The sequence below is a fragment of the Onychostoma macrolepis genome, chromosome 07 (genome assembly GCF_012432095.1).
Source record: "Onychostoma macrolepis isolate SWU-2019 chromosome 07, ASM1243209v1, whole genome shotgun sequence".
In the NCBI taxonomy this organism is placed as follows: domain Eukaryota; kingdom Metazoa; phylum Chordata; class Actinopteri; order Cypriniformes; family Cyprinidae; genus Onychostoma; species Onychostoma macrolepis.
The window spans coordinates 30,555,119-30,576,803 of record NC_081161.1 but is presented as its reverse complement, the minus strand read 5'-3'; the positions used below and the strand labels follow the sequence as shown (position 1 = coordinate 30,576,803).

Here is a 21,685-nt window from a genome sequence, read left to right as displayed (position 1 = left end):
CAAATGTAAAATAACTACATAGTCTTCACTGTATAAATTAAATATAGATTAATCATTTTTGATGTTACAAAGGTTATTTAGTCAGGAGCAGTGAGCACTTGTATTTTTCTTTGACAGCATTAGATTTATTATTAGTTTGCTTTCACTTTAAGAACGAAAGCATGGATTTAATATACTGATACAAATGCGTTTTCTTTCTCAACTGTTTACGTTAAGACATATGCCTAACTGACTGTGTTTACTAGGATATTCGCCAAAACGCGCATTTTGATGTAACTTTGTCTGTGTTTATTCATCCATGCACAAAAAAGCGGAAGAAAGCTCAATTCGCGCGGTGTAGACGCGGCTGTCTGTGTGCGTGCGCTTCAGATGTGTGCGCAGAAAACTTCTCACACAGCTCTCGACTGTTCCACAAACAATCCCGAGCATCTTCTATGCTCGCCTTGTGCCTTCGGACAGTCCTTATATCAAGTCCTGATACGTTAGTTTGAACGATGCATAGACGGACATTATGTGAAAATGTGGACAGTGCCAAAATATAGGTGCCTATTTAAGAAAAAAACTCATAGTGGTTTGGAATTACACAAGGGTGAGTAAATTATGACAAAATGTTTTCGCTGAACTTTTCCTTTAATTATTGGCCATAGTTGGCACTCCATTGGGGCAGGAGGTAATAGATGAGTTGTCAGTCCTGTATTAGATGTTTTATGCCTTTCTGCACTCAGCAATGGGAATCCATACAGGCCATGTGAGAAGCTGCTGTCCTAACTTAAATATGCTGTGCACGATGTGTCTCAATCAGTTTCAGACTGCCTGGCTCCACTCATGCTTGATATACTTCAATTTAGCTTTTTCAGGACAGGAGCAGTTCCAGAGTAGTGCGTCTGAATATAAGAAATGGAAACATGCTGTAGAGCCGTAAAATTTGAATGCATCAGGAATATGCAACTTTTGGCTAAGTAAGATTGTTTATTCTTGACAGTAGCATCTGTGAAGTTTATAATTACTGCTGTCTGGTCCTGTGGATACTTTGATGGTATCAGATGATTAGAATATTCATGTCCTATGGTACAAAAAATACCAGTTTTGCCATGCACATGTCCAAAAAATAGTACCATTGTATTTCTTTTTTTTAGTGTGGTGAGGCATCGAATTTTGAACAGAAAGATAGAGATACATTTTAAATGCTTTGAAATGAGGTATTGTAACCCTTATCCTTACAAAGCAAAAGTTTTTTATCATTAGTTTACATTGTTCCCTCTTGTATTGAATGTTATTTTAAGAAAAGACAGTTGTTGTAACTGCAGTGATGCTTCATTGCTGTCCTCCTGGTAGACAGCTGGCAGTTAATTTTACATGAGATGCTCCACAGTGGCCCACTAAGCTGCTCCATATTTAGAAACACATACCTGTGGCAAGGACAAGCACACATATCTACAGACACGCATGCACACAATTTGTCAGCTAGGTGCACATAGACAGATGGTGGGTATGAAGGATTAGGAATGTGCCTCAGGACGGCAGGATCACTCACTTGTATCAGTGTCAATACAGAGGTGCTGTAAATAGTTCACTAGAGGCCTCTCTGTCGTTCACTCTCACACAGCTACATACTGTACACCTGTCTGCCCAGTGTCTCTCTCAGACTTTAAAAGGAAAATTTTCAGGGTATGTTCCAATTGGACAGTAGATTTCTGTGGAGTGGACTTTACAAGGTATTAGGCGATCTTAAAGGGGAACTATTATGGCTCTTTTTACAAGATGTAATATAAGTCTCAGGGTCCCCAAAATTTGTCTGTGAAGTTTCAGCTCAAAATACTTCACAGATTATTTATTATATCATTTTATTATATCGTGCCTATTTTGAGTGGAAGCAGAAACACGCTGTTTTCATGCATGTCTCTTTAAATGCAAATGAGCTGCTGTTCCCCCGCCCCCTTATCCAGAATAGGGCTGTGTCTTTACTAGGGGTGTGCGATATATATCGTCTGCGATAATATCATAATTGTTGTTTTAACGATGTGCAATCTGACATTATGGAGTATTTTGCAAAAACCAAACAAAACACCTATGGAGTGCACGCATACATTACGTGATGAAGTGGATTAAACAGTGCACGTGCGCATTTAGAGTGTGCATTAAGAAAGATCACAAAATTCAAGTTATGGGGGCAGAAAATGTACATATTTATATAATTTCAGTTAGTTAAAATCACACAAAGATTGCAGTTTTTTTCTTCAAAAATAAGCATGATTACAAATGTGATACTGATTTTATACAACAGTTAAATAAACAATAAGTTAATATTAAGAGACTTACGTTTTAGACACCATATTGCCTGTTTTTGCTCTATTTCGCCAACCAAAATTAATTCCAAACAGCCACCACAGAACAGTTTTGCATGTCTGAGCAACTTGACTGTTTTGTTCCTGAATGAATCAACCATTTAAATGATTCAGTTCAGTCACAATGACTTGTTAATAGTGACTTGCTGCCACCTACTGGCGGTTTTCAAATTTCAAACATCAGTATTCAATGTTTTATGTTTAAAATGTCAAAACATGCATTTGTAACTGCAGGTTAAAGCACTCCATGACCCTCTGAGCTGAATTAAATAGTGTGTAAATACATCTAAATTCCACTTTTGGTTAATTTTGTTGATACTGGTTTCATTTGTTTGGTAACAGCCTAAATGTCTTATTATTCTAAATTAAATGATTAAATGTAACAATTTGACTGAAAAGATGCACGCTTTTAGAAAAAAAAGGCTTTATTAAAGGTAAAAATGCCCATAAAAGGTAAAAATAAATTTAAACTTATATGAAAAGATTAATTTCTGTTAATTCTGACCACACAGATTGAAGAATATCAAAAACTGCAGCTGTCCATGGTAGTCAGATATCAGCACAATAAAACACACTCAGCAAAATATCGTCTAATTATCGTTATCGAAAAAATCCCCAAAAATATAGAGATATATGTTTTTTTTCAATATCGCATACCCCTAGTCTTTACTGCTTTTACCTCAGATCTCTGCCAAAAAACATCTGTTTGGTTTTGATTATTATGTCTATCACACTGAAATCATGTGATATCAGAAAGCCATATCAGTTCAAATTTCTGATACACATCCGAAGCACGCTGTCACACGGCATGTGAGTACTAAACTAAGTTCTCTTTCATGTCTTATTACACTTAAACTATCAAAAACTTATGTTACACATACAAGTTACAAAAACACATCTGTGAAGGTAAACAGCATGTTTATATAAATCTGTGTATTAAGTGACAGCGGCGTAAAAAACAGTATCTATACTGCTGTCTATGCTGTTTACCAAAACAATGAAATAAAAGCAGAAAATCACTCACTGTTCTGGACTGAATAACTTCTATAGCTTTAATAAGAACACATTTCTTACTTGAATAATGCTTTTAAATGCTCTGGCGTACAATTCACACGGGTACACCAAAATTGGACAATAGAAAACTGAAAAAAGGCATTCAGATGGTAGGGTCAGAATTTGTTGTAAACAACATGAAAGCATGGATCCATCCTTCTGTGTATCAGTGGTTCAGGCTGCTGCTGGTGGTGTAATGGTATTGGGGATATTTTCTTGGCACACTTTGGGCCCCTTAGTACCAATTTAGCGTTGTTTTAAAGCTACACATATAAAATAAATGTAATATATATAGTCATTAATGTAATAATTTGCAAGTTTCAGATGATGTCTGTGTTCCTAGGCCCTATAGAGCATTCCACATGAACAAATTTTGTTTGGTGAACTGAACTTCGACAGATATTCCTTGCTGAGTGAACACTGTATAGAGACTTTCTGAATCAGAACGCAGCTTCAGCTTCCACCCCGGCTTCTAGTGTTCATGACCACCTTCTGTTCCCTTTGCCGAGGGCCAATCCGGTCATTTTTCTTGCCTACCACCTTTAAAAGCCTTTCAAAATGAAACCATGGCAACACACTCTTTCCTTATTCTCTCTATCCCTGCTATTATTATGTGTCTAGATTTTTAAAAGTTGAGATGAGTTGCACAATCCTCCCTCCTTTCTCTCATTTCCTGTCTTTCTCCTCCATCCTTTCCGTGTCTCACTCACACACAACTCTGACATTCATGCACCCACACATCTGCTCTTCCACTCTGCAGATGATAATGTGTCTGTCCACAGCTGAGTGAGCAGTATGTCAGCACAGAGCCTGAGGACAGTGTTTTTCTCGCCGCACTTCTAAAGCAGTGATTTCCAGCCAGGTGTACGCACACCCAGAGGGGAGGAGACGGTTCACTCATATAAAATTGAATGGAAGAAATTGTGATGCTCAATATGGTAGCTTTAGGTTCCATCTACAGTTAAAAGAGCCTATTGTTTTTTTTTTCTGTTTGTTTACTCTTGAATGAGCTACCATTAAAGGGAAAGTTCACCCAAAAATGAAAATTTCCTGAAAATTTAGATGAATTTGTCTTTTTCTCAGAATGGATTTGCAAAAATGTAGCATTACATCACTTTCCCACCAAATGATCCTCTGCAGTGAATGGGTGCCGTCAGAATGAACAGCTGATAAAAGCATCACATCATTTTAACTTTTTGCTGTAATTTCTGGCTATAAGTCCATCCCCTGTTTTCCTCTCACATCAAAATCCACAGACATATTCGTTTAGGACTGTTTTGGTTTTTGCTTGTCAGCGGTGCTCAACCTGTGCATATTTTTCTCCTGATTCAGATGAGACATCTTTTTAACTGGAGGAAGTAATATTATGTATAGAGGACTCATATTTTAGCTGGAAGCAAAGGTTTAAAATGAAAAATGTTGTTATGGATGTGCTTATAACAAACAGCTTTTCACTTCACAAGACATTAGTTGATGGATTGGAGTCGTGTGGATTATTGTGATGATTTTATCAGCTGTTTGGACTCTCATTCTGACGGCACCCATTCACTGCAGAGGATCCATTAGTGAGCAAGTGATGCAATGCTAAATTTCTCCAAATCTGTTCCGAGGGGAAAAAACTCATTCATCTACATTTGGATGTCCTGAGGGTAGTAAATTTTCAGCAAATTTTCAGTTTTGGGATGAACTATTCCTTTAAGTGGACCAGCCTAAAATAAACAGTGTTACTGTTGTTGTTTGCATGATTTTAGCCAAAGAAACACAATGATACCACTGGTTTCCAAAATATGCTACTGAATCGAGATCATAACACGCAGGATATGCAAATACTGAACACAATGCAGTTCTTAAAAGCCCACAGTGTTTTGCCACTGTGGAAGTTCTCACTAACGTTTGAGTTCACTCGTGTGATATTTCATGCTTGTTTATATGAGTTAAAAGGAACACATTTCTGATTTTTGTGTCAATGAAGGGGTACTTGATCCATACTGATGGAGGTACATAAAACAAAAGGGTTGAGAAACACTGCCCATACCTCAGTCTGGCACCAGCATCTCACGCCTCCTCTGAATAATAAGAGCAGTACCTAAGCCAACAAAATTGCAACACATTCTTTTGCATGCTGGCCAAGAAAGTGAGATGTAGCCATTTCTTTTGTTTTAGGCAAGAAACATAGGAAAAAGCCTAATGTTTTATTGAAGTGTGTCCCTGTAGCCTCCAGATTGATGCAGTATTTATGCAACATTCATCGCCCACACGTTCACTGTCTCATTTCCCCTTGACTTTCAAGCTCTTTCTCTCTCGTGCTGTTAATTTATCTCCTCTTTTCCCTCTCTCCTCTGCCAGTGGAGGATGAGGCATGTTGGCAGCAGAAATGACAGTAAAGGAGTAGTTGTGCTCATGATGCTCAGCCAGAAAGAGATGAGAGCAGTTCAAAGGATCATGCCCCAGTCAGGTGGAAGACGGTAGAGAGAGAGACAGAGAGAGCTGAATGAGATCAGAATGCTCACACACTATGAGACTCATAATGAGTGGGCTCTTATGAGTGTCTATAGATAGAGGTTCCTCCATATTTTTCCTCTTTCTAACCTTCTCACTTCTTTATCTCTGTTTATATTGTATGTTCATACTGATTATGCAGTCTTTAATAAATATGAGATAAAACCTAAATAGAATATTTAAAAACGAATGAAAATGATAGAAGCATATAGCCCCTAACACTAAAATTAAAATTAAAATGATAAAAATAGATCAAGGTAATTCAAAATATTTATAAATACTATACTATAAATAGTATATAAATTATGCCATTTAATTCCAGTCTATGAAAATATGTTACTTCAAAATTAAATAATATTATGTAAAACAATCATATTCTTTACATATTTTTCTTCCTCAAAAAACATTGTTATTGCATTGTTAATACAGCATCTTGCCATTTTCATGACGTGTTGTTGTTGAGGAAATCAGAATACCCATTTATTACTATCATTTTCCTGTATGATTTTGTTGACGAGATTGACAATGTTGTACGGTAGAAAACATTGTACGGTATTCAGTCAGTCCACTATGACAGCTGTTGTTCTCCCTGCAGTCATAATATGGCAGGTTGAAAAACTGAGGTGTTAGGCTGCATTTGTTGTGAGATGAATCACACAACTATAACAATATGACATTTATTGAAAGTAATGACTGCTTATGTTGAAAAAGGACTAAGATATCTTATTGGATACAAATAGACATTTTTCTTATCCTATCTTTTTATGGCTTTCAATGTACAGTAATAGTTATTAAACCCATATCTGCATGTCCTATGATTTGCTATCCTTTTGTATGTGTGTGCAGGGGGAGATGTTGCTGCATTCTGGGTTTGTTTGTGTTTGTGTACAAAGAACACACATGCCACACATGGCATGCAGACTTTGTGTTTGGCTGTTTATATGTTTTTGCCTGTTTTAATGTATTTTTTTTACCTTCATGCCTTTTTGCTGCTCCCGTGTGTGACGACCCCTGTACTGTCCTGAACGTCTTCCAGAGGGTACAGAAGGCAGCCAAAATCAAGAAAAAGGCGGTGTGTAAAAAAAAAAAAAAAAAAGAGATAGAAGAAGAACATGCCTTTTTTTAACCATCTACTCCATGTCTGTGTACATCATCTGTGTAACTTTCATAAGTTTTGGTTCATACCATGTGAGGTGAAGCTTTAGATCCGGCTGTCTGGGATCTGTGAGGGCCTCTTAAATTCTAACTAACTATTGGCAAACAAGCCACTTCTGGGCTGCAACTGAGTCACATAAACCTTTGAAGATATGGAGTCAAAATTTCAAAGCTGTTTTGCACACTTTTAACCCTGTATAAAACGTAGCTATAGTCATCTGCGTGTACTACCATTTCTTATTGCAGTAACACAAAACAAAAGCATGAATCCGAGCAGAAATGTACTGACAGGTAAATGATTGGCACTCTGAGACAGCCTGACAGCTGGTTAAGTGTTGCCATTGTGTCATTTTACTTACCCGTCTGTCTTTGCATCACCCTGTGCTCCACCTCACTGCACTGAATGGGTCTCACTCTTTTTTCTCTTTCACCCGCTCTCTAGTATCAATCATCTCATTACTTCAATCCTCTGCATGGCTTCTACTTATCACAGGGTGCTGTATACCCAGTGATTATTTGTCTCTTGGCCTGATTACCTCACTGTTTTTCTCAGTTATAGGCTTTCAAGTTTTTTGAACCGTTTTGATTGTGCGACGCACTTAGTCACCATTGCCCAGCAGTAATCAATTATTAATTGGACAGGCTATCGATAACCAATGTAGTTTCACATTTCCAATCCATATGTTCTTTGGACCTGAGCATACCATATTGTTTCCCATTTGGGCTATTAATGATGCAATTTACAGAGGTTAAGCGTAACCCTCCCATGTGGATAAGCTTCTGCTAGTGCATGATTTATGAATAAGCATTTAAAATGCTTTCATTAGGGGTTTGAGAGGTTGTACCTTTTCTTCAGGTCTTCTCATGAGCCATTGTGAGTTATGGCATTGTGACCTCTTGGAGGTCGGGGGTAGTTTTTCATGTTTTTGTTCTTGTTTTTTTCTTTTTTGTCAGCAGAGTCCAGAGGGAGATGTTCAGACTTTGACAGAGGTGGATCTTTTCATCTCAACTCAAAGGATCAAAGTGCTCAATGCAGACACCCAGGTGAGTTTATGCGGCTGCCTAGTGATACAGGTTTCAAATAAAACCTGAAAAGATCAATCCAAAAAAAAAAAACAAAAGAAAAGAAAAGAAAAAAAGTAAGAGTAAATGGAAGCACATGTGTAAGCCATTAACTGTCACCTGAACTAATGGTTACATTTGAATGCTTTTCTTAAGAAGTTGACCAAATAAGCATAAGCAGATAAAATATGAACAAATAAGCCCCGAAGCAAAATGTAGCATATACTGGTTTAATATCCCTGCTGCTTGTTTTCTTTATTAATATATATATATATATATATATATATATATATATATATATACAACCCAATTCGGAAATGTTGGGATGTTTTTTACATTTGAATAAAATGAAAACTAAAAAGACTTTCAAATCACATGAGCCAATATTTTATTCACAATAGAACATAGATAACATAACAAATGTTTAAACTGAGAAATTGTAAAATTTTATGCACAAAATGAGCTCATTTCAAATTTGATGCCTGCTACAGGTCTCAAAATAGTTGGGATGGGGGCATGTTTACCATGAGCATAGGGCTGCTCGATTATGACAAAAATCATAATCACGATTATTTTGGTCAATATTGTAATCACGATTATTTTAAATGATTATTAGTGGGCCATATGACCAAAACTTTATATGAAAGATTTATTTAAAGGTAGTGATGTATACATCTCAAATATATATTTTCTGTAAATAAGGTTGCTATGACATCTACATTTTAGAGACCAGCGAAATGTCACAATTCTCAATACCACAGCAGAATACCAAAGTAATTAATATTAGTTAAAAAAACAACAACAAAAAAGGTCCTCAAAATTATTGAAAATAATTAAACTGCCAGTAATAAAAAAAGCAAAAGAATACAATAGAATAAAAAAAGATACAAATGAAACAAACTGCACTTTAAGTTTTTTTTTAATGCAAGTCTAGCTATTCAGTTAACAGCCTACTAGAGAAATTGAATAACCTAATGTAAAATAAAACAGCATAGTCTTCACTGTAAGAATTAAACTTCCTTTGTTTCTTATTAAAGCTCTTAAAAAAGTCCTTTAGTCAAGAGCAGCGAGTGATTTTGAATTTGTCTTTTGTTGTTTGATTAATATAAAGCACACAGTCGGCAGCAGGAATATAGCCCGCTGTCACTTTAAGAGCTGCACAGATCCAATTTACTGTTACATATGTATTTTCATTTTTCATTCTCAACACTTTACGTTCATTTATTACATAACCGACGAGGGTTTACGTGAATAATCACTAAGCGTTGCATTTTGACGCATTTTTGTGTGCATTTGACCGTTTAGGCGCTAAAAGATTACTTTACATGTCCGTGTTCTGTTCCGTCTCTGAGCACATAAGTTACACGGTAATCTTCCCGAGGAAGTGCGCGAGTTCTCTTTCATGCTTTTAAATCAAGCGCTTAACATTTTGCAAAAGTCTCGTTACACGATTTTACTGATTTTCATGTGAAATTGGGCTTTTATGGAGGAACGAAGGTGCACCGCTGAAAAGGGGGCGATACGGGGCGCAAAAATCGTTTTATCTCAATTACTGTATTTTCATAATCGTTGGAGGCGGAAATCGAAATCGAAACTGAATTTCGATTAATTGCACAGCCCTGCATGAGTTTCTGGAGTTTTGGTGTTTGAATTTGGTCTCATTCTTGCCTGATATAGGTTTCCAGCTGCTGAAGAGTTTGTGGTCGTCTTTGATGTATTTTTCATTTAATGATGCACCAAATGTTCTCTAAAGGTGAAAGATCTGGACTGCAGGCAGGCCAGTTCAGCACCCGGACTCTTCTACTACGAACCCATGCTGTTGCAATAGCTGCAGTATGTGGTTTTGCATTGTCCTGCTGAAATACACGTCGTCTGGAGGGGAGCATATGTTGCTCTAAAACCTTTATATAGCTTTCAGCATTCCTAGTGCCTTCCAAAACATGCTAGCTGCCCATACCGTATGCACTTATGCACCCCCATACCATCAGAGATGCTGGCTTTTGAACTGAACGCTGATGACATGCTGGAAGGTCTCCATCCTCTTTAGCTCGGAGGACACGGTGGCGTCTGTGATTTCCAACAAGAATGTAAAATTTGGACTCGTCTGACCATAGAACACTTTTACACTTTGAAACAGTCCATTTTAAATGAGCCTTGGCCCACAGGACACAACGGCGCTTCTGAACCATGTTCACATATGGTTGTTTCAAAGTGTTTTGAAAGGCACTATGAATGCTGAAAGAATTCCCAACATTTCCGGAATTCAGGTTGTACATGTACTGCGTTAGACTAACCAAGACTAATTAATAATAATTCCTTACATTTATATAGCGCTTTTCTAGGCACTCAAAGCGCTTTACATTGTGAGGGGGCGTCTCCTCATCCACCACCAGTGTACAGCATCCACCTGGTCATAGCCCTTACATATTATTGCTCTTTTGTTGGTTTTGATTGCTTCTATTGTCCTCATGTGTAAAGCGTCTGCTAAATGGCTATATATATATATATATATATATACAGTATATATATATATATATATATATATATATATATATATAAATTAGTGCTGTTAATCCTTTCACACTTCCGCCAGGTATGAGACATAATCCTTATTATTCTTTTATCATTATTCTTTTATTTTTATTCAGCCATTATCAGCCTTTAAACTGGTAATAAAACGTTTACCAAGCCACATCGCTTCAATCCCAGTATACATTTACCCAACTATTATCAAAAGTATTTCTAAATAAATACAACAAAACATTTTCTTGTGACCTTACGTGAAGTATTATGACAAAATGCATTATGAAGAAGAATTGGACCTGTTCTGCAGGTGCATTAGAGCTAATATTAGCATCATGCTACATTTAATAGTGCACTTTTGCTCAAAACTCACTTTAAACCACCATCGAGTGTTTGTAATAACTTCCTTTTGCGATCACATGTGGAATTTGGTCATTTACTGTTGTTAAAATATGCTATAGCTTTTTTTATCGCTGTACAAATTAGCATTTCAGATGTACGCATTCATTATTGTTATGAAAATATCCAAATCTCAAGAAAATCACATACAAACCATATCCTATCGTAATCGTGTGTTTATTATCTTATATAATCTATATTGGCTGTTGTCATGTTTATTTCTGCTGTGTAAAAGCCTTAACATGTATGCTCTGGCTGAAACTCACATTGTTTGTGATGTTACAACCGCCTCTCTGTTCTTAAGTTGCCAGGTATACATTCCAAGTATAATACGCATTAGTAAAAGGATCTATTTTCAGTTTTCTCCTTCTTTTAAATTTTTAACGGCGGTTGGCATCCAGTGTAATTGGTTCATTACCGCCACAATCTTCTCCGGAGTGTGGATCAGATAATTCACAGGTTATTTAGGTTTACAGACTAATTCACCCAATTCCCACCTTCCCTCCTTCTGCCCCAAGCATACAACTCCACACACTTCATCCTTATTCTACTATATAATAATAATTATAATAATATTAAGAATAGTTTTAACCTTCCTCAGTATCAGGTTTGTGTTTGTGGTGTCTTGTGGTTTTCTGTCTCATGTGCTCTCCATGACCTAGTTTTTCCTTGTGTATGCCCATATTTGGTTTTGTTCCTTTTCCTGTTCCTGTTCTTGTTTAGTTAATTCAGTCCCACCTGTTTCAGATCTCCCTGATTACGTTCCCTGTGTTTTCCATTGTCTAGCGTCCGGTATTAATGTCGATGTTGTGTTTCTTGTATGTCTCTCCCTGCCTTGTGTTGCCCCTTTTGGATTGTGGATTAAAGACTGTTTATTTTGAGTTCATCCTCGTCTCCTTGTTCCTCGTTTTGCCACAGAAGGCAACTGTGACAGAATACTGGACCAATACAGTAAGCGGTGCCCCTTCTCCTCGTTTTGTTTATTCAGTTTTGAAAGTCTTTTGTTTTCTCCTTTTTTTCCCCCGTGGCATGGAAGTCAGCACTCACTATTCTGCCCCAGCCCGCAGAGAGTAAGCGTGGGAATTCAGCGAGATCACTGCGAGGACTACGAGTCCGCCAGCCGCTACGAAGTCAATCCTGCCAGCCGTGGCTCACTCCAGCCCGCTGGTCACGGCTCACTCAAGCCTGCCGGCCGATCCTCGGTCAAGTTTGCCAGCCGTTCATCTGTCAATCCCGCCGACTGCGGCTCACTCAAGCCTGCCGGCCGCTCCAAAGTCAAGTTTGCGGGCCGCCGCTCGCTCAAGCCCGCCACCTGCAGCTCCCTCAAGCCTGCCGGCCACTCCGAAGTCAAGCCTGCCAGCTCCAGCCCCGGAGTTCATTCCAGTGTCCGGCTCCAGAGTCGAGAGATGGCTCTAGCACCTGACCAGAGTCGAGAGATGCCTCTAGCCTCTGACCAGAGTCAAGTCATGTCCCCTGAAGTATTGTCCACAGAAACAATTCTAGTCAGTCTTGTTTTGCCCATAGGGGTTCTTCTGAAGCAGGCTGTTTCTCTTTTCATGGCCACGGAGGCCATTCCCAAGCCGCTTGCTTCTCCTGTTGCCCTCTAAGGAAGCGGTTCTTGAGTTTAACCCTGAGAGGGCCCCTGTCACCATGTTTAGCCCAAGGGGGGCTGTTGGCCTCATGTCCGGCCCAGAATGGACCTCAAATTCCAAGCCTAGCCCAGAAAGGGCTCCTGTTCCTGTGCGTAGCCCACAGAGGGCTCCGGTTTCTGAGTTTAGCCCATGGAGGGCTCCAGTCCCCCAAGCCAGCCCAGAGAGGGCTCCAGTCGCCAAATCCAGCCCAAATAAGGTTCCAGTGCCCACTCCTCCTGAACCTATCCTGGCCGTTAGGCCACTAATTTCCCCCAAGGAATTTCTTTTTAGGGGGCTTTAGGTGTCCGGCCGTAGGGGCCGGCACGAGGGTCTAGGCCAAGGCCCCGGAGGCTGTCCCGCCATCCTGAGCCTCCTGAGCTCCCTGCTCCGCCATGGCTCCCTGGACTTCCTGATCCGCCATAGGCCCCGGAACAGGTACTGCCCTGGTGGCTGTCCGTCCGTCCCTGTAAGCCTATCCTGAGAGGCCTCCAGAGCGCCCACCCCCCCTCCCCGTCTCTTACTGTCCAATCACTGCGCTGTATTATGCATGAGCTCGTCTTACAGCAGAGAATTCAAATCTCACAAAAGAGCTTCGCGCTGTCAGCTCATTTCTGTGAACATGACCGCAACAATATTTAATATGACAACACGTGGAGCGTGCATGAGAGAGCGGTTTCTGTGCAGAACGCCGCAATGGGTTTAATAACACTCACTGTGCAGATTGTACTTCATATCCAGACCAGAGCAAGCGTGTTTCAAGCATTTGTGAGTATATTTCATATTCTCTCGTGCTCCAAACATGAACCAGCACCGTGTTCATGCACATATCATGTCTTCTTCAAATGAAATATGCGCGAATAAGGGCGCTGATACAGCAGTATGTCTGATCATGAACGCGATGACGCGACTGATTATTGTGATACACAGTCAACAATAGACCGAAAATCCAAAGAAGTGTTAACAAAAAGTAACTATGCCTCTATTCTTTCTGTTTTAAATATATTTTAATATTCATCTGTCTGTATAATGAGTGTGTTGTAGGTCTGTGTTTTATTGGTTGTTTTCTCCCCTCTTCCCACCCTCTACACTCCACACCCATTTCTGGAGTCTTTTTCAGATCTAAGGTGTGAAAGATCAGTGCTGAAACAGGGGGTTTCATGACCCTTTCAGAAATTCATAAGAATTCTAGTCTGTGCCCTATGTTGTGTGCTCAATGGCCCTTTTAATGTAACGTCCTGCACCTCTGTCTCTCTTAATTTATTCCTCATCAACTCTCTTTGAACATCATACCTGCTGCATCTCAAGACCACATGCTCCACTGACTCCTCCTCCTGGCAGACCTCACACATCACAGTATCATGTTTTACTATCAGTTTGAGTGTTTTATTTAATAAACAATGTCCCAATCTTAACCTAGATATGACTGATTCCTCTCTGCGATTTCCACTTCCAATCACTGAACATTTAACATCCCTCTGAATTTGATATAAATATCTTCCTTTTATTTTTATTTTTATTTGTCTATATACACTTTGGGCGGCCGCGGTACATTATAAAAGTAGCCCAAAAAAACGCAACCCACGGCTCTGTAATTTTCCCCACATTTACAAAATAGCCCAATTGTGCGGGAAAACCTCGACCCTGGCAACACTGGTTAGCTCTAGCCTTATCACACAATGATAGATAACCTTCCGCGCTGCAATTACGGCAAACGATTAATTTGCGTTAAAAAATATTAACGCGTTAACGCATTAACGTTGACAGCCCTAATATATATATATATATATATATATATATATATACAGTGAGGAAAATAAGTATTTGAACACCCTGCTATTTTGCAAGTTCTCCCACTTAGAAATCATGGAGGGGTCTGAAATTGTCATCGTAGGTGCATGTCCACTGTGAGAGACATAATCTAAAAAAAAAAATCCAGAAATCACAATGTATGATTTTTTAACTATTTATTTGTATGATACAGCTGCAAATAAGTATTTGAACACCTGTCTATCAGCTAGAATTCCGACCCTCAAAGACCTGTTAGTCTGCCTTTAAAATGTCCACCTCCACTCCATTTATTATCCTAAATTAGATGCACCTGTTTGAGGTCGTTAGCTGCATAAAGACACCTGTCCACCCCATACAATCAGTAAGAATCCAACTACTAACATGGCCAAGACCAAAGAGCTGTCCAAAGACACTAGAGACAAAATTGTACACCTCCACAAGGCTGGAAAGGGCTACGGGAAATTGCCAAGCAGCTTGGTGAAAAAGGTCCACTGTTGGAGCAATCATTAGAAAATGGAAGAAGCTAAACATGACTGTCAATCTCCCTTGGACTGGGGCTCCATGCAAGATCTCACCTCGTGGGGTCTCAATGATCCTAAGAAAGGTGAGAAATCAGCCCAGAACTACACGGGAGGAGCTGGTCAATGACCTGAAAAGAGCTGGGACCACCGTTTCCAAGGTTACTGTTGGTAATACACTAAGACGTCATGGTTTGAAATCATGCATGGCACGGAAGGTTCCCCTGCTTAAACCAGGCCTGACTTAAGTTTGCCAATGACCATTTGGATGATCCAGAGGAGTCATGGGAGAAAGTCATGTGGTCAGATGAGACCAAAATAGAACTTTTTGGTCATAATTCCACTAAACGTGTTTGGAGGAAGAAGAATGATGAGTACCATCCCAAGAACACATCATGCTTTGGGGGTGTTTTTCTGCACATGGGACAGGGCGACTGCACTGTATTAAGGAGAGGATGACCGGGGCCATGTATTGCGAGATTTTGGGGAACAACCTCCTTCCCTCAGTTAGAGCATTGAAGATGGGTCGAGGCTGGGTCTTCCAACATGACAATGACCAAGCACACAGCCAGGATAACCAAGGAGTGGCTCTGTAAGAAGCATATCAAGGTTCTGGCGTGGCCTAGCCAGTCTCCAGACCTAAACCCAATAGAGAATCTTTGGAGGGAGCTCGAAGCCAGAAACCTGACTGATCTAGAGAAGATCTGTGTGGAGGAGTGGGCCAAAATCCCTCCTGCAGTGTGTGCAAACCTGGTGAAAAACTACAGGAAACGTTTGACCTCTGTAATTGCAAACAAAGGCTACTGTACCAAATATTAACATTGATTTTCTCAGGTGTTCAAATACTTATTTGCAGCTGTATCATACAAATAAATAGTTAAAAAATCATACATTGTGATTTCTGGATTTTTTTTTTTAGATTATGTCTCTCACAGTGGACATGCACCTACGATGACAATTTCAAATCCCTCCATGATTTCTAAGTGGGAGAACTTGCAAAATAGCAGGGTGTTCAAATACTTATTTTCCTCACTGTATATATGTGTGTGTGTGTGTGTTGTTATTGAGGCAGAATGGCCAAAATCTGAATTCTCTTAGAGAATTAGACGTAGCGTATACATTATAAATTATAAATCATGTTTGGAGAAAAGGAGATAACTCATATTTGGATTGGTGAAATATTTATGCACATTATGCACTTTTGTTACATAACTGACATAAAACATGTAATGTGTGTGTAGAGAGAAGAGATGTGCATATGATTAGGCTTGTAGACAGTTGCTAGTGATGGAGAGCTTAATGATGGTTATAAGCTTTGCTTAATCTCCAGCTGCACATTTTACACATGCTGTACAGTCAACAGCTCCTCCTTTTCCACACTAGCGTTACTGTAAGCGTAAGGTAGGAAGAGCTACATGCTGTTTTAGTGGTACATTTAGTACGCTGGTATTGAGTAGCATCGCTGTGTGTGTGTTTCTGCGATTATGTGTATGAGTTCTGAGTGAACAGCAGTGAGTGGGCAGCCTGGCACGGACATTTCGTTATGTGCTGCAATGCAGTGTCAGTCCTCACCCTGCCTGTCACATCTCACTGTGAGTCTGTATTGGCTGTTACAGATTCATTACAGTGCCTTCAAGGTTGTATTGATATTCCTCAGACATTCAAAGTACCCTGTAAGACTGAAACTTCTAGATTTAATTCAGCCCAATCTGCTTAGCACACAGAATCCATTCAAACGTTACTTATTAAAATGTACTATTAAATTTCATAATAACTTACAATGATAGAATATTCAGCATTCAAAATATAACTCATAGTGATGCCATCATTGTAAGATTTGCGTATGAATTTCAATAGTTTTTTATTGCATATTTTTGCATATTAAATTATGATTAATCTTTTCTTTCTTGCTTCTGTTTAACCATATCACCTTTACATTGATTACTAGGCTGGTAATGGATTACTTGGCTGCATGTAAATATAGCTAATGACTATGTGTGGATTCTGGTGCACTGCCAACTGAAAACAAAACGGATTCTTTGTGTCATGACAATGACAAAGCATCTCAGATGCAGCATTTCAGTAACACAAAGTAAAAGCCTAAAACATAACCTTACCTTAAACACTGTTCTTTTCACTGGTGTTTTCATAATGTAACCTGGGTGTTATTATTGAATAGCAGAGGAAGCTTTTTCAGCACTGCGTATCTTGAAGTTGTATATAAAATATATGCATTAAGTTGAAAGAAAGGGTTATTTATAAAAATGATCCTGGAACTGATAGACTGAGCTTCATGGGGTCTTTGAAGTAAACGACACGTATTATGCTCCTATAATTTAAAGAAGAGCTGCAGCAAAATGAAAATGAAAATCCCACACATGACCTTTGTGTGCATTGAATCGAAATGCTGCATGAATTTCCTGTGCTCTGGATCATTAATTCTTTCATCTCTCTGATGATTTATTACCCTTTTTTTGTGTGTTTATATATAAAATATATATATATATATATATATATATATATATATGAAATAGAGTGCATACCGTACATGCTGTTTCTTGTGCTGCTCATTCAGACTCATGGAATATCGAATGTAGTACAATCAGAACAGCATCTAAGTTATTTTAGTGAGTGCAATTTCAAGGTCATCTTCCCTTTACAAAGCAAGGATGGCTTTAACTTTACTGTTTAAAGATCTGGGTTAACCCAAGGCTGTAAGCTTGTAGCTTGAAACAGATCTTCCTGAAGGAGATTCATGAGTAGGAGCGTTCCGGAAACCCACTGTGCATTCTTAACCCCAGGTTGCATCTGGAGGCTGTCCCTATAAGAAAATATAATGTAAGCCCATTTGGATAAGAAAGTCTGTGAAATGATAACTAAGCTGCTCAATGGGATTAAAACACAGTCTTAACTCTAGTCTGGTGTAATGTGTTGCCACAGAAGGCTAAGAAGTAATTGGGGTTACTCTCTTGGTTGTTTTATAGGAGACGATGATGGATAACGCTTTGCGTACCATCTCATACATTGCTGACATCGGGAACATTGTGGTTCTGATGGCAAGACGCCGCATGCCACGCACCGCCTCACAGGACTGCATCGAGACGACCCCTGGAGCCCCCGAGGCCAAGAAACAGTACAAAATGATATGCCACGTATTTGAGTCCGAGGATGTAAGTGTGAATCATTTTGTTTCCTTTTTATAATCTATACGCATACCAGTCCAAAATTTGGACAAAAATAAATTGTGCCCACTGAATAAATTGTGCGCAAATATGACTTTCTTTTATAGAATAAATTTAAAGGGGTGGTTGACTGTTTTTTTCTAGGCTTGATTGTGATTATGGGGTGCAGTCTAACATGTGTTAATGCTTTGTTTTAAAAAAAAACCCATTATTTTTCACATAACTTACCTTTATTCTACACCGCTCTGTCCCTTCTCATTTGAACGCTCCGATGAGTTCCTGTTTTTATGAAGCCCCTCCCTCTGAAATACGCAATGGGCTCAGATTGGTTAGCTGACTCGGTGTGTTGTGATTGGCTAAACACCAGTGTGCGTCTAAACGTCCCGCCCCTCACCTCAGCGGCATGTGCTCCGGTTGTATTGTAAACTATGACGTCGTCAATATTGCTTATCAGTTTGAGCCTTGTCGCATACATTTAGATACGCTGTTATTTGTAAATGCTACTGCTTCTGTTAGCTTTTAATATACGGTTTTATCCTGATTAAAGCTTAAATACAGTACAGCAACCGCATGTGCGAGGAACAGGATTAAGAATCGCTGTTTTAGAACATTGATTTTGAAACTTGTGAATCTATTAGAATCGTTAGAAGACAGAATTGCGATTCATACATGAATAGATTTTTTCATGCACACCTAGTTTTGATGGCATGGCAACAACTCTTCCTCTTCTCTAAAGCAGGGCAACATGGCCTCACCCCCTTTCTTGCATGTTCCTGGAGACGGGGTTTATGTAAATCTTTGGGTTTGTGACCCAGGAAGTAACTCGTTGTAGTCCCTACAAGCCGTTTTTGTAGGCATTAAACTGCCAGAATTTTAAAAGACGGTATCTCCGTTTGCATTGAACTTTCAGCGTCGTAACTTTGCATATATTGTTTTTGCTCAAACAGCAACATTACACACTAACTAATGAAAAAAAACTGTGAAATCGCATTCAACCACCCCTGTAAACTTTAATTTGTTATTTATTCATTTATTTATTTATTTTCAATGGGTAAGTTGGAACAGATGGTGAAAGAAAAACAGAGTGCATGTGATCAGCATACATGGGAACTCTTTGAATAACTTAAAGAGGTAGTTCACCCAAAAATGAAAATTCTGTCATTAATTAGTTTTATTTTTGTTGTGTTTTTGCTCCCCATGTGTTCCGTGTGACTCAGTTTCTGTCTCCCTTTGATTGTTGATTTGATTCCAGGTGTGTCTCCTTTCGTCCCTCATTATCCTGTCTTTTAAAGCCCCAGTCCTTACAGTTAGGTTTTGTCGGTTCTTGAATGTCTTCCTTGTGCTCTATGTTTCCCCGTTGGATTATTAAGGACTCTCGTCAGAGGTGGGTAGAGTACCCAAAAACTGTACTCAAGTAAAAGTAAAAGTACTTGAAGAAATATTTACTCAAGTAAAAGTAAAAGTAATAGTCTGAATAGTTACTTGAGTAAGAGTAAAAAAGTACCGGATAAAAAAACTACTCAAGTAGTTAGTTACTAGTTACTTTGGATCATATACTGAATATAGTCTATTTTTATCTATAGATATTTAGATTAAATTTATATATACATATACTGTGTATATATATATATATATATATACACACACACACACATATTCTATTAATAAAAGAATCCTGAACAAAATCACAGGTTCCAAAAATATTAAGCAGCAAATCTGTTCCCTGTTGAAAAAACAGCATATGTTGGTAAGATATGTTTTGAAGCATGGGATGCTGGTTTGAGCTGATTTAAGCTGGTCCTTTGCTGGTTTATGCTGGTCCGACCAGCTAAAACATACCTAATCAGTATATCCTGGTTTTTCAACAACACTGGTAATAAATCAATATATTTGAATGATTTCTGAAGGATCATACAACTCTAAAACTGGAGTAACAGCTGATAAAAATTCTGATTTGCATCACTGAATTAAATTAAATTATAGTTTAAAGTATATTAATTATGTATTATAAATATATATATATATATGTACGTATATAACCTCTGACACGGAGAAGAGTGAAAACTCCTCACATGACCGCTACAGAACATCTGAACATCACGAAACAAATGCACATTGACGGATCTTCTTCCGTCTGTTCTGCAAAATGTAAACAAATGTAGCCTTTATTTCTGCAAGCGTAAATATTGTGAAAATATCAATATTAATTGTGTCTAGGCAAGGCATTCCTCCTGAACTAACGTGGGTTTGGCGGGTGTTTATTTCATACTCTGTGACCGCTTATTTAATGAATAAATTATACATAGTATTTAATGTGTAAGGTACATACTGTAATGTCATAGTGGTGTCGTGTATTGTAATCGAATCTATACCTGTGGAACCGGCAACACACGCGGTGTTCGTCTAATAAAGATCTTCATAGCTAGCAAACCATAGCCTTTGCTTTCAACTGACTGTTGATCCAGAGCCACGTCTTCAGCGCTCTTGATGTTACAACTCTGAGTGAGAACCGCTTCAGACGACTCAGCGCGTGCGGCAGGCAACTGAACGAATCATTCAAACTGATTCACGAACCGATTCACTTGGTTTGCCAACTGGTCTGATCAAGCCTTCGAACAGAATTGACGCAAAAGAATGAATCATTCGTGAACGGGCATCGCTCATTGCCCAGGAAAAAAAGTAGACGGTGCGTTTGGAATAAATTGAAGGATTTTTAACTATATCGCATTAAGATAAAGTAACGAGAGGAGCGTCGCCCACAGTAACGAAGTAAAAGTACCGTTTTTTCACTAAAAATGTACTTGAGTAAGAGTAAAAGTACCTATTTTTAAATATACTCTAAAAGTATTAGTTACCCAAAAAATTTACTCAAGTAAATGTAACGAAGTAAATGTAACTCGTTACTACCCACCTCTGACTCTCGTTTTGTGAATTCCTCGTCTCCTCGTTCCTGGCTTCCTTGACTCCTTGAATTGTGACACACTCATGTTGTTCAAAACCCATAAGACCTTCTTTCATTTTTGGGAACACTGATTAAGATATTTTTGATGAAATCCGAGAGAGTTCTGACTCTCCATAGACAGCAAGGGTCCTACCACTTTCAAGGCCCAGAAACTAGTAGGGACATGGTTAAAATAGTCCATGTGACATAATTTTGTTTTCTTTGTGTACACAAAATATTGTCATAACTTCATAAAATTAAGGTTGAACCACTGATGTTATATGCACTATTTTAACGATGTCCTTACTACGTTTCTGGGCCTTGAACGTTTCAGTTGCATTGCCATCTATGCAGGGTCAGAAAGCTCTTGGATTTCATCAAAAATATCTTAATTTGTGTTCCGAAGATGAATGAAGATTTTATGGGTTTGGAACGACACAAGGGTGAGTAATTAACAACAGAATTTTCATTCTTGGGTGAACTATTCCTTTAAGTGTTATTCTAATATCTAAAACTATCCAAACATTTGATTTGTATATATACACTACTGTTAAAAAGTTGGTTTCAGTAATTTTTCTAAAATATTTTT

The 21,685-nt window shown here is 38.6% G+C and overlaps 1 protein-coding gene across 1 annotated transcript in view; it reads left to right on the top strand.

Moving 5' to 3' along the window:
* apba2b (amyloid beta (A4) precursor protein-binding, family A, member 2b) overlaps positions 1-21,685 on the top strand; it is an 87,688-nt gene that overhangs the window by 59,144 nt on the left and 6,859 nt on the right. The window contains 3 exon segments of the mRNA XM_058782081.1: positions 6,934-6,969; positions 8,010-8,096; positions 17,958-18,143. Of these exon segments, the coding sequence (XP_058638064.1) occupies positions 6,934-6,969; positions 8,010-8,096; positions 17,958-18,143 (309 nt within the window).